Source organism: Thermobia domestica, unplaced genomic scaffold, assembly GCF_964235325.1.
Source record: "Thermobia domestica unplaced genomic scaffold, izTheDome1.hap1.1 HAP1_SCAFFOLD_1362, whole genome shotgun sequence".
Classification (NCBI taxonomy): domain Eukaryota; kingdom Metazoa; phylum Arthropoda; class Insecta; order Zygentoma; family Lepismatidae; genus Thermobia; species Thermobia domestica.
Genome location: NW_027657072.1, coordinates 10910 through 24311, shown reverse-complemented (window position 1 = coordinate 24311; position 13402 = coordinate 10910). Strand labels below are relative to the sequence as shown.

The following is a 13402-nucleotide window of genomic DNA, read 5'->3' as shown; positions in this document are numbered from 1 at the left end:
ATCTAACTAATGCTATATTACTTACTTCTGTATTCCAAGTAGTGACGATTCTGTGATGTTTTAACGGAGAACTGAAAAAAAAAAATACTTCAGATTGGCAAAAACATTCTTTATCTAATAGACGCCATAATCCGCAAGTTACAAATTCTATATGAAGGTGGCAACTGCATCCATAGGTCGCTCTTTTAACAGCAGCAACAGCTCATTATGTTAATTAATGAAGGAGTTATATGCAGTTCGTCAACCAGCCCCTGCTGCCAACCAGCTCCGGTCTCCTCCACTAAGTAAACATTAATGTTATTGTAAATGATTACCTCGTTCAAATCCTCAAATATTTGGGCGCTGATTTGATTACTTTCTATTAATCACTCTTAGTTTCTTGCTTGATATTCATAAATACTTTCTTTATGCTTTTTACTAAATTATCCAGTTATTTGATGATAATACAAACAGAATTGGGTGTTTTCCGTTTGTCAGATTTGTCAATTGGAATATTTGTCCATTTTCACGATTGGCACATTTGGTCATTTTCGCGTTTGGCAGATTTGTCCATTGGCAGATTTGGTAATTGGCGGATTTGGTAATTGGCTGATTTGTCCATTCTCACGATTGGCGCATTTCGTCATTTTCACGTTTGGCAGATTTGTCCGTTGGCAGATTTGGTAATTGGCAGGGTTGGTAATTGGCGGATTTGTCAATTGGCAGATTTGTCCATCTCGCGATTGGCGCATTTGGTAATTTTCGAGTTTGGCAGATTTGGTACTTGGCAGGTTTGTCAATTGGCAGATTTGTCCATTGGCTGATTTGTCCGTTTTCACAATTGGCACATTTGGTCATTTTCGCGTTTGGCGCATTTGGTAATTGGCAGATTTGTCCGGGTCCCGTCACCATTTTATCAATGAAACGAATAGTGAATATCAAGATATGTGTGCGATTAGGGTAGGTTGAAAGAGGTCTATGACGATAATCGTCATTCTTGTTTCGTGCTTTCGAATGTCATAAAAGTTTCAGTAAAGGAATTTGAGTATGTAGAAGAGGATGGGCACTCAGGTTCAAACAGGTCTATCACAACAACTGAAATGATTAATAAAGCTCAAGATATTATTATGAATAAACAAAACGTAAATCTTAGTGTAAAACACAACACATGGGGATGAATAAGGAGACTGTTTGTCAAATAATAATGAAGGACTTAAAGGAACGGATGTCCCATTCCTTAACAAAGTAGCACAAACTCGAAAAAATAATTGATTGTTTGTTAGATTTTGGTCCAGAAAAAGTTTTGTTACTATACACCGCATACTCGCTAGATCTCACTTTTTACTGTGATTACTCTACTTTTTTAAAAATTAAAACCACCACACAAGGGCCATTTTTCTAACACCATCCACCACCATCAATGCTTCCACCACCCTAAAGCAGTGACGATGATGTTAAACATCATTATAATCTAGGACTTCCAGAAGTCTATGACTTACTTGATAGTGCACAGCTGTGTAGAAACAAATCAGGCTCCTATCTTGAATAAACCGAGGTAAGTTGATTAAACCTGTTATTCATTTGTGTTTCAAAGACTCATTTTCATTTTCTAATTGCCACACTGTGTTAATGAAGTGTATCACCACTAATAAATTTATCTTGTGTGCAACCTCTTGCTGACTTACTATTAATATACTTACATTGACAGCGGTATGTATTAAATCTTGGAACAGAAGTGGAGAAATATACTATTGAAGAAGCAACTTCTATAGCTAAAAAGTTACGTGCCCTCATACCATATATACGTGCAGATTATGGTGACATAGATATAAGTGAGAAGTTAACAACGAAATTTGAAGAGTTGAAGGAGACGCCTCTTCAAGAATTCAAGTAAGTATCTTCGTATATAGTAAAATTAAATATTATTGTTTAGAACCTTTTGTACGTACATGAATTTATTCTCTCTTCCTGACGTCAAATTTCATTCAAGTTTCATTAATACAACTGAATTATCAGTTAACTGTTTTAACTTTAAAAATGCCTACAGAGATAGTGGGGAAATATGGGGAAACGACTGTGTGGTTTTTGCCCGACTTGCTGATTTTTCCGTTTGTGAATTTCGTAGTTTTAGCACGAAAGAAGAATATTGATTGGATTGGTCGTGGCAAAGTTCAATCACAGGGACTGAGTCTCTTTACCAAATCAATCACGAAAGAATGAGGTAATTACAGTTTCTAATATACTTCTTTTCTACCTTCACTGAATGTATATCTTTGGGCTAGTAATAGGAAAGCAGAGTTAATGGTATAAAGTAAAAGTACTGCACTAGCATATTTGAAAAGGTAAATTCGGAATTTAAACTATACTTTAATACTAAAGAACTGCTATAAACTTTTATTATTATTATTATTATTATTATTATTATTATTATTATTATTATTATTATTATTATTATTATTATTATTATTATTATTATTATTATTATTATTATAACAACAACCACCTCGCGTCGTGCCTATAGTATTCGGAGATGAATGCGATTTGACGCTGAGAAGTTGCTTCTACCCATTATCTGAAATGAGTAGGTTTTAATAAATCTAGTTATTTGTGAGAGGATAATTCATGAAATTAAAGAAACACCCACTTCATATGGAATTTCATGTATTCTGATCAATTCGAAAGTGTAACGTGTAACTGTGTTATAATAGGGGATATGGCTTAATGCATTCAGATCACAGTACTCAAATGTCTGGAGTTTTGATCACAAGTAACACTTATAACTGAGGTACACATACCTTTAGATGTTCAGGCTTCTTGGGATGGCGAATGTCCACTCCTGGGCTTGTCTCTGGACGACGTTGACGTATCTTGGGACAATCTGAGGTCTTTAGTCCCAGGTGATGACCATGGAATATATTGTGCTCACTTTGATTCAATAGGCAACTACTGCGACTTATATAGGCAATTCGGCTTGATCACAACTAGCCGACTAAAAGCCAACCATCATAAGATGATAGTTCGTAATACTCGTAACCGTCGACTCTTAAAACTGAGAGTTCTCGTATAAACTCTGATCTCGAACTCCGACTTCTGCTCTCCGAGTTCTGGTCTCCGACTTCTGATCTCCTACTTCTGATCCTGATCCAATCTAGATTCGGTTTTTATTCTCCTCACCGGATGAAGGAATTCATCGTTTCACGTCTCGACAGTGGTTGCCTCAGCTAATAAAAATCCTATCGTTTAATATTATTATCCATGTATCTACAATTTACAATTATTATTATTATTATTATTATTATTATTATTATTATTATTATTATTATTATTATTATTATTATTATTATTATTATTATTATTATTATTATTTGGTTTTCTTAACAGCCCCAATAGTTACATAAAATGGAAATATTCTTTCCTCTTCTCTAGTAACATATTCAGATACTTGTATTTAAGGATTGTTGAATTAACCATCGAGAAAGATGCTAATGTCTGAATTTGAATAATTTTGATCTCAGTTGTGCATTGTTATGAACAATTCTAGGAACTATATTTGTCAGATCTGGTTCGGAATATGCCCAAATTTCACACGAACTAAAATTATACAGAATAACAATACAAACATCTGTCATTCACATGCAGTACAATAAAAAACAATGAAACTGGAATGAAACGCTGAACGATTAGTTAAAACTTAATAAGATAACTTTTACGCCCATAGAAACGCGAAACACGTACAATAAAATAAACAATGAAATAATGTCAGTTTATGATTCACACAAACTATATTTCCTTTAACATGCAAAACTTTCCTTCGTATATAAGATGCTTGGAAACAGATTGCAAATTAAAATTTACTTTTGTATTTGGTCTAGGAATTAATTCGTGCGGTTGGTACGCACACATTGAAGCTGTAGTACAAACACAAAATACATAAATACCTTAAGAAAAATATTGTCCATCGCTAGCCACCACTTTCGCCCATCTGTCAGGCAATGCACGGATTCCGTGGCGAAAGAAGTCCTCATCCTTGGAAGCGATCCAGTCAGAGACCCATGTTTCGATATCTTCTGAAGTAAACCGCTGTCCAATCAAATCGTTGTTCGTGCAATCGAACAAGTAGTAGTCCAAAGGAGCAACGTCTGGTGAATACGGCGGGTGGGGTAAAACTTCCCATCCGACATTTTCTAAATAGGTTTTGACCGGTTTTGCGACATGTGGGCGAGCGTTATCATGTTGAACAATAAGTTTATCATGTCTGTTCTCCCATTCTGGTCGTGTTCTGGCCAGAGCTTGCTTCAAACGCATTAATTGTCGTCGATAACGTTCTCCATTCATAGTTTCACCCGGTTGCAGCAGCTCATAGTACACTACACCTTTCATATCCCACCATATGCACAGCATAACCTTTGCACAGTGAATATCTCGTTTTGGTTGTGATGGACCTGGTTCACCTGGTTTCACCCAGGCCTTTTTTCGTTTAGGGTTCTCGTAATGGATCCACTTCTCATCACCCGTAATAATTCGATGCAGAAACCCCTTTCTGCTCTGTCGTTGAAGCAGCAATTCGCAAATGGTTTTTCGTCTTTCAACGTCTCTGTCTTTCAATTCATGTGGAACCCAATGTGACATCTTTTGAAACATTCCCATGGCTTTCAAGCGTTTGGAGACTGTTGTTTGATCAACGCCTAATGCTGCTGCAAGTTGTTCCTGCGTTTGACACGAATCCTGCTCGAGCAATGCTGTCAATTCTTCGTCATGAAATTTTTTTGGCTGTCCAGCTCGCTCTTGGTCTGCCAAGCCGAAATCATCACTTCTAAACCGTGCAAACCACTTCTGACACGTTCGCTCAGTTAGAGCATGGTCACCATACACTTCCACCAAAATACGATGACTTTCAGTCGCACTTTTCTGCATGTTAAAGTAATGCAGCAGGACACCCCGCAAAAACACTTTATCAGGCACAAATTGCGCCATGTTCACTTAACTACAAACTGGTGTTGTTGACGCTTTAATCCACTGCCCTATACTACGAACGATACGCGATGACAGGGGTTTGCAACACATGTGTGGATACACGGAACTGTGGGACGCTCCGTTCGTTGCGCCATCTCTTGTCCACCCGCACGAATTAATTCCTAGACCAAATATATATTCATTTTTCAAAGAAAGGAAAAAAGCAGGTAAGGATGTAATAGAATTTAACCAACAGGAAATAAATTACAGTAACCATAAAATTTGTTCTCCTCTCATCTCAAAGACGTACGAAATGTTGGGTCCTGGGTGCCAGGACTCCCCCACGAAATTCCACTTTTTAAACAGTCTAATTTTAGGGATGATTTTACAAATTTTACTATATCCTCATATTGAATTTGGACCCCCTCGAAATAAATTTGTGCGTAATTCTGAGCTCAAATATAATATCTAAAACGTATAGTTCTTTATCTAAAATATAATATACAATATATATAATGGTGTGTTGAATATAAAAGAAAAGCAATTTCAGAAAATTGTTCGAGTGTGTACATCTTTTTGATTGGTTTTAATGCATTTGTTTACGATTCAGGATTCAAATAGGGTCAAGGAGTTGAATGGACTCCAGGACTCGTGATTTTCAGGCAATAACCACCAGTAGAAATTTATTATGGGTAAAAGCCACAACGGGGAAACAGCTCGACGGGCAAAAAACCACGCAACGCAACGAAGATTTGTCAATTCTCTATCTTTAAATCTGATAAAGAACAAACATTTCGAGAAATCAGGGAGATATATAGTTCATAGTATAGACAAAAGTTCTGAGTTTTGATTGGAACTTCTCAGAATCAAGAGAGAGAATGGGGTTGTGCAATGCGCACGTTTTCTTAATTAAGTATTCTGCAGTAAATGCAAGCATTTCTTATTCCAAATATCAAACTTGTGATGTCATACAAATTTGCAAATTCTGTAGCAATCATCTATTCTCGCTTTCTGAACGGTACATTTTAGGGAAGCAGTGCTAGACTGTCGCTTAACAGGGAACTTTGTCCTCCAACAGAAGGCAAAAGGGTTAAGGCCGAGGCTATCATGTGGCCATTTGTTATACAGGGCTGGATTTAAGGGGGGTTCACCGGAGCATATGCTCCTCCTTCACTGTAAATATACACTATCTAAAATAAGAATCTAGCAGTGAAAAAGCAACATTTTCCTAAACTTTCTACTGTCATGTGTCTGTTTGAGGTTTAAAAGAAAGCTTAGTTTTGCAAAAGCAATAGTTTAAGTCGATTTTCTGAAGGTTGAAGGAAAAGGTTTCACTGAACAAAGTAATATTCCTCATTCACATCACAGATAGCCTAAAGGCATTTTAAAACTTAAAAACTGAAATCAAATGGAGTGGTAGTTATTGATGCATCCCCCTTCAAGACATCCTGGGTCCGTTCCTCTCTCTCTCTCTCTCTCTTGACATTGCAGGAGCAGAATCCTGCTTAATATTAACACATTACCATGAATAGTACGTGGGCATGCTGAAAAGTAATGCGTCATGGGAACGGTTAAAATTATCAATATAAAACAAACATATATACATTACTAGAACTTCTATTATAAAGTGCAATAATTATTTTTCCACACTACAGACATTTCATAGTCTCACGTGTCTCAGCTATATGTTTTTTCCTAAAGAGGAAACATGATTAATGAAAGTGAATGGTTGTGAAAATAAAATTTTTGTGTTCTCCCAAGGATATAATACCACTTCTATAAAATTCATCTTAACGATGGAACAACAACATAACTTTCTGCTTCGCTGCATCACCAGAATCAAAATAAAGTTCTTCAGGTGCTCCTTAAGTATAGGAGAAATACTAAATTCCGATAGAGTCAGATCTGGACTGTATGCCTCAAGACATATGAAAGGCAATGAAACTTTTTAGTTCTCAATGCTAATATCGTGCTAGATGAGAGATTCTATTTCTTAACGAAATTGTCTAACCCATCTTGTCAGTAGTGTGAGAGTGTTACGTACAGTACTGATCAGAAGGAATGGTTGTGCTCTTAGCCAGAAATTCCATACTATACCATAAACGTTCCAGAAGACTCTTATGTAACTTTTTCTGCGCTGCACAGCCCCAAAATTTCTGGCGATGCACAGCTCAGTTTTCGCTGCACCCACCATAGACAAAAATTCCGATATCCCATATTTGCAACATGATCGGCACTCGTATTCATGATATATAATATTTCATATATTTTTAGTTCAACATTCCACTATTTTGTACCGAGGCTAAGGTAGATGATGAAAATGATGATAAGGAACGAAATAGTAAAATTAAGGAAGTGCGAGCAAAAAGGGGAACTTTAAGAAAACCTAAGCACACGGTATTTGTTCAACCATACTTCATAGGAAGCTACTGTGCGATACGCCGGTTATCATTGCGATCTCATTTATCCGTTGAATTGCGTGGCATTCTAGTTTGTTGTTTTTCAACCAAAACAATTTTCGCTACCGTGTGGTTTGCAGTACGACCACGAACAGTGCAACGTTTCTCATACTGACGTCTACACAATCCTCCTTGTAAAAAATCGTCACTCCCCGATCACGCTTCTTCAGCCGCTCTGACATAGTGTTGTTACTCGTCGCCAAAGTTCTTTCCATAGCTCCTGGACCTTAACAATGACAGTTTCAAATCTACAACATATGAAGAGAAAGGTCTTGGTAATATTATGGAATGGTTTTCTTATTCAATAGGCCTACATATTAATTATTTGCTGAGCAAAACAACATATTTCCATTAAAAATTAAATACGTCTGATAGTTTCACCAACTAACTCTTTGACTTCATCAGGCACTATCGTGTAATGATATTCAAGTATTTCTTGACATCCAAGAAAGCAAATTGGAGATATTACTTTCTCCTTAGCCTCGTACAATTGCACTATCAACATACATCAGAGTAAAAACACGGCACATTATTTTTAAGGGAGAGATAGCACCATAAATTCTATCTATATTAGGTATATTAGCAGACCCCATTTATGTTATATTGGCTTCAAATATAATTTTGATACTCTTTACAAGAAGACCCCGAAAATATCTTCTCGTATCAATATATTTTATTGTATTTTGAAGGAATAGAAGTATCTATAGTCAATTTTCTAAAGTTATCGTTATATTACAGACTGTATTTTATAAACTAGTAGTGGTTCCTGGGGAAGATACTTCTTATAGCAATAAAATCGAAACTTTTACCGATATAGTTCCTCAATAGAAGTCACTGGAGCTAATAATAGCATAATAGTGATAACATATTGTAATATTTAAATTAGTGATAATAATAATTAATGATAACAATAAACGATATGAAAATCAAGTAAAAGAGATTTAAAAAAAAACTTTTATTATCTCTTTAACTTGATTTTCACATCCTTTATTGTTAGAATTCAACAAAGCTACGAGTAAGATTTTGAAGTGTTTAAAGTACCTAAAAGCAAATATTATTTCGTATCATATTTAATAATATAAACAAATATGAAGCAACCAAACTAACATATTCCCTTAACATAGTTTTTCGACTCTAGGACAAAAAAGAAATAGAGAAACTTAAGAAAAGCAATATTGAAAGAATCGTAATGAAGATCTTTGAATACTAATTTAAGGGTAGAATATATTGACTAATAATTAATTTCCTTTTGCATTTTGCCTTTGTAAAGGGATGAGCATTTTGAGGATAGTTGCATCATCACAACGTTGGGAACTCGTGAGCAATATGAAGTTTTATTCGAAAAGTGGAGAAGCTGGCCGAGATTACCAAACAGTTTGTATTTTCTGGAACAATTGGCTGGGTGCCCAAAAGATGTTTGGAAAATACAAAGGTTAGTTCCATACACTATAGTAATGTTTTCTTTGAGCATTGTTTACTTTTCCTTTTGTTATTGTAGGTAATGTTTAAAATCCTTAGTAATTATGGTGAATCTGTGACATTATATTTTGACAAGAGAATAATGGACACTTGAAAGAGTAGTACGTAAATTTGTATTATAATGTAACTCTGTAATATGATATCTAGAGACAAAGTGTTAGCTAAAAATGAATATTTTTAACGTTAGTGATATAATGAAAGAGAACGTGCTGAAGTTCATTTAGCTTGTCTTTGCTTCAATTTCGTCCTGTATTGCCTAAATTGCTGCTTAAATGCTGAATATTGCATATTACTTCCATTTTTCTTCATAATTAGTACTCGATTAGGTTCTATAACAAATTTGTAGCATGCCAAAAATCAAAAATTCACCCAGATACGTGGAAGGAATATCACTGCAAGATATGTGGACGAGTTATGGCGACTAATAAGGACTGAGACAAAACAAAAGTGCCATTTACTGGTTCAGAGAAATAACGGCCCTTCCTAACTGGACTCAGTTTGATTAAAGCTTAATTTTTACTAGACTTTACAAAAATTTAAATAGACATATATTAGGACAAAAATAAAAGATCTTTGTTGAGCCTTATGAGTTCGTTGAGCTTCTACGCATTAACAAGGCATGACTACAAGATGCCGAATCTCTAGAGAACTTACAATCACATTTCGTTTGGAATGAACCCTTTACTACTGACTACCTCGATTGAATAAATGCTCAAAGGGTAAAAGTCACCAGCTAAACCTGATCCACATGTTCTTGTGAATTATAAATATACCTGGTTACACCCATAACAGAAAGACTGTTTAAGATTATTTTAAAAAAATGTGTTGAATAATCGAAGACAATTTATCAATTGAGACCTTTAAGAAAATATTGTTATCATGTGCAACTGCAATTAATGATTCCTTGTACTTTACTGCTAAAATTTATTAAATTAAAATATATTTAATAGTGTATTTACTCATTAGGAAGTGGTCAACAATTTCTTTCTATTAACTGTTGTGTGTAAGGTAGTGTAACATTTTAGACTGTGTGTGTAGGGAAGTACTGATAAACGGAAAGAGCCATGTTCTCCTCTCTACAAACAACGATGAGGAATGAATCTAGATTAATTGAAAACTATTCATAAATTAATTTCAGTGTTTGTACATTAGGCAATATTTATTCATAATCATTCTTCATCATTTCTCTTAAATTTTAGTATCCATTTTCGGATAAAAATCACCTATTTTTCGTGGGTTTAGTGCCTAAATATCCTGTCTCTGATTATATGTACGCAATCTGTACACACGAGATATTGTAAATTCCGCTGAATAATTGTATGTTTGATTGCAATGCAAGTGAAGAAATTGTAAATACATTAAAGAAAGCTTTTTCTAATTGCCATATTGCAAGTATTATTCTGTTCGTTACAAATGAGCTTGAAATTTTGTTGGAGAAAATCTAAACATGCAGCATGTGTACAAATATGTTGGAATTTCAATCTTAATTACGTGTCACTAGTATAATTGTTAAAGGAGAGCCATAAGTAACAGTTTCAGCTGATAGCAGAGATGAATACTTTTTACATCGTACTAAATATTCTGCATAAATTCAAATATATCAATAAGACAGGAAACATATGCATTGTTTCAGTAGCAACTTGTAGATTGATATTTTATTCCACAGTATTACTCGATATAATTATAAAGAACGAGATCTCATTCACCGATTAACACTGACATTCTTCTTTTCATCACCATCCTGTCCCTTTTCTGGATACCGTTCGTGTCGAGCATTGGGTCAAAACGTCTCATCTCGTGCTTTCTCTCCACATTTGTACCCATAACACATATTCTATGTTTCCGGTCCTCTATTGCATGTCTTTTTCCCCTTTCTACAAGCAGCATTTCTTTTACCTTTCCCCTTGGTGTTCCCTCTTATCTGGTTTCTTACTCTTTCCTTTCTATCCTTTGCTCTTCCATTCTCTTCACATGATTAAACTATCTTATTCTTTCCCTCTGAATCAGCTCGCATATGTTATGCCAACCACCTTCTCTCTTACTGTATTTTGATTCTATCCCTTCTTTTTGTCTTCTATTTCTCTCAGAAACTTCATTTCCGCTGCCTGTATTTTGCTTTCCGCTCTTCTCGTCGTTTTCCAAGTATCCAATTCTATGTAAGAATCAGTATACATATACTTTAATGTATGTATTACCTACTTGATATGTTGAAATACTCTGCAGGTGGACCTCTTGGAGTATATTGGATTGTGTGCGATTGAAATGTCCGTTAGAGTTGTTACTTTCAAAAGAAAAACAAAATAACGAAGAAAGAACGGAAGAAACAAAAGTCTACAATATTTGGCTAGCCAAAGTACTTTCCGACTGCAAAAATGCATTTTTAACGTCACTCAGCCAAAGATTGGATTAAATAATGGAAAAAGCTTGGAATATGCGATCGTGCTTCTAATAAACTTGTTATTAAAAGGGAACAAGTGGATTCGGCAAGAAAAATTCTTCTTTCATTGAATATAACAAAAAGTTATGCAGTGAGTGCAATAAAAGGCTAATCCAGAGTTACCAGATTCTGAAAGCCAAAATGCAGATACACTTTAATCTGTGTAATTCATTATATAAACATTAATGTTCGATACAATATTGATTATTTTTATCTTTCGTTTTCAAGCTCACTTTGCCTAGATATTGAAAAATATACCTAGATATTGAAATGTGAAAATTAATGTAACATGAGTACCTAAATATAATGTTGACTTTGCCTATTTATATTTGTCAGCAAATCTGATCTTTTATGGCAATTCCTTCTTTGAGTACAAATCCCCAAACATTTCTTTACATATGAAATATCTGAAATTCTCTGTCAATAAATTCGAGCTTAGAAAATGCGGATAAATCAAGTAATTTTGGACAATGTGTGTAGAAGGAAAGTTTATTCTCAAAATGGAGACATGTCCACATTAATGTTGACATATGGTAGCCCTGGACTAATCAATATAAGCAAATTTCATACGTGACGTTCTGATTAGCAAATTCATTTCGATTATATCCAGAAATTCATTTTAAACTAGCTAAAAATAATCCTTATAGACTCAATTAATTTAAAGAGCTTTTCAATTGTGGTTGTTTTATGGAACCTGTATTCTTTCATTGAACTTCATATACCGTACTGTATTTACTTTCTCTGAATAAACTGAATTGCATACAATAATACATATATCTTTTCAGATTATTAAACTACACACTTGAAGAAAATCCCATCTTTACTGACAGTGACATGGAATCAATTATTTCTATGATGACCACTAATTTTTATGGCTGGAATAACCTTTTAAGATACTTCATCGATTACTTTGATATATACAAAGAAAGGTAATGCAGTGTTTTAATACATATCCTTTTTCGTTTTATCTAGTTGTATTTTTAACCGTAATAATACTTTTAAAGTACTAGAAATCAAATAAACATTACTTGCCAAGTATCAAACAAGATTATAATAATTAGTCTTTAATGATTGAATATATGAAGAAGAGTAATGCATTTTATTATTTAAACGTTCCGGCTACAAAGCAAAAGGCCCGGTGTCTTCCAGGGAAAACGAACATAAAATACAAAATAATACAAAACAATAAATTTTCTGTGCCTCCTAAACTAAATGACTGCATCAAATACACCGAAGGTTTCTTCCTTTATGACACGACACTAACCATAAGACTCCATAAACAAAAGCGCCTAGTTGGCCGGGACATTAAAATTTCACAGTCTGACTATGTGAATCGTTCCTGCTACGTTCCTACTGAAAACTGCCCGAATATGAAAGTTACTCCTAAATAGATAACGCCGTTATAAACGTTTCAAATGTCCCGGCTAACTTGACGTTATTTTCGGCAGGACACTCAAAACGTTAATAACGGCGTTATTTACCTAGCAATATTGTTGAAATTCAAGCAGTTTTCAGCAGGAACGTAACAGAAATGATTCACTTAGTCAGATTATGAAATTTTAAAATGTTAAGATTATATCCCGGAAAAATCCACGTCAAGTTGGCCGGGACACTCGAAAAGTTGATAACGACATTATTTATTCAGCGCTAACGTACATGTTTGGACAGTTTTCAGCAGAAACCATTCACGTACTCAGATTACGAAATTTATAAATTTTAAGATTATGTCCCGCCAACTTGAAGTCAAGTTGGTCGGGAACTTTAAAACATTAATATCGACGTTATTTATTTAGCAGTAACTTGCATGTTCGGGGATTCTCTGCAGGAATGCAGCATGAACGATTCGCGTAGTCAGATTATGAATTTTCAAGATTATGTCCCGGCCAACTTGATATGGAGTTGTCCAGGACATTTGAAACTTTAATAACTGCATTATTTATTTAGCAATAACGTTCATGTTTGGGCTGTTTTCAACAGAAACGTAGCATAAACGTAAAGAATATATATAAAATAAGAATATATATATAAGGTGGCCCATTTTAATCTTTCCACGGAAATATCCCAAAAACAGTTGAACATAAATGAACTGAACAGA

The 13402-nt window shown here is 34.6% G+C and overlaps 1 protein-coding gene across 1 annotated transcript; it reads left to right on the top strand.

The window, feature by feature from the left end:
- Positions 1-924: 924 nt before the first annotated feature.
- Positions 925-12236, top strand: LOC145677763 (uncharacterized; the record flags this gene model as incomplete). The annotated part of the gene is made up of 4 exons (XM_081748136.1): positions 925-939; positions 1688-1869; positions 8662-8823; positions 12093-12236. Coding segments are annotated over exons 1-4 (503 nt in total), but the record flags the coding sequence as incomplete, so codon positions are not given.
- Between the last annotated feature and the right edge of the window lie 1166 nt (positions 12237-13402).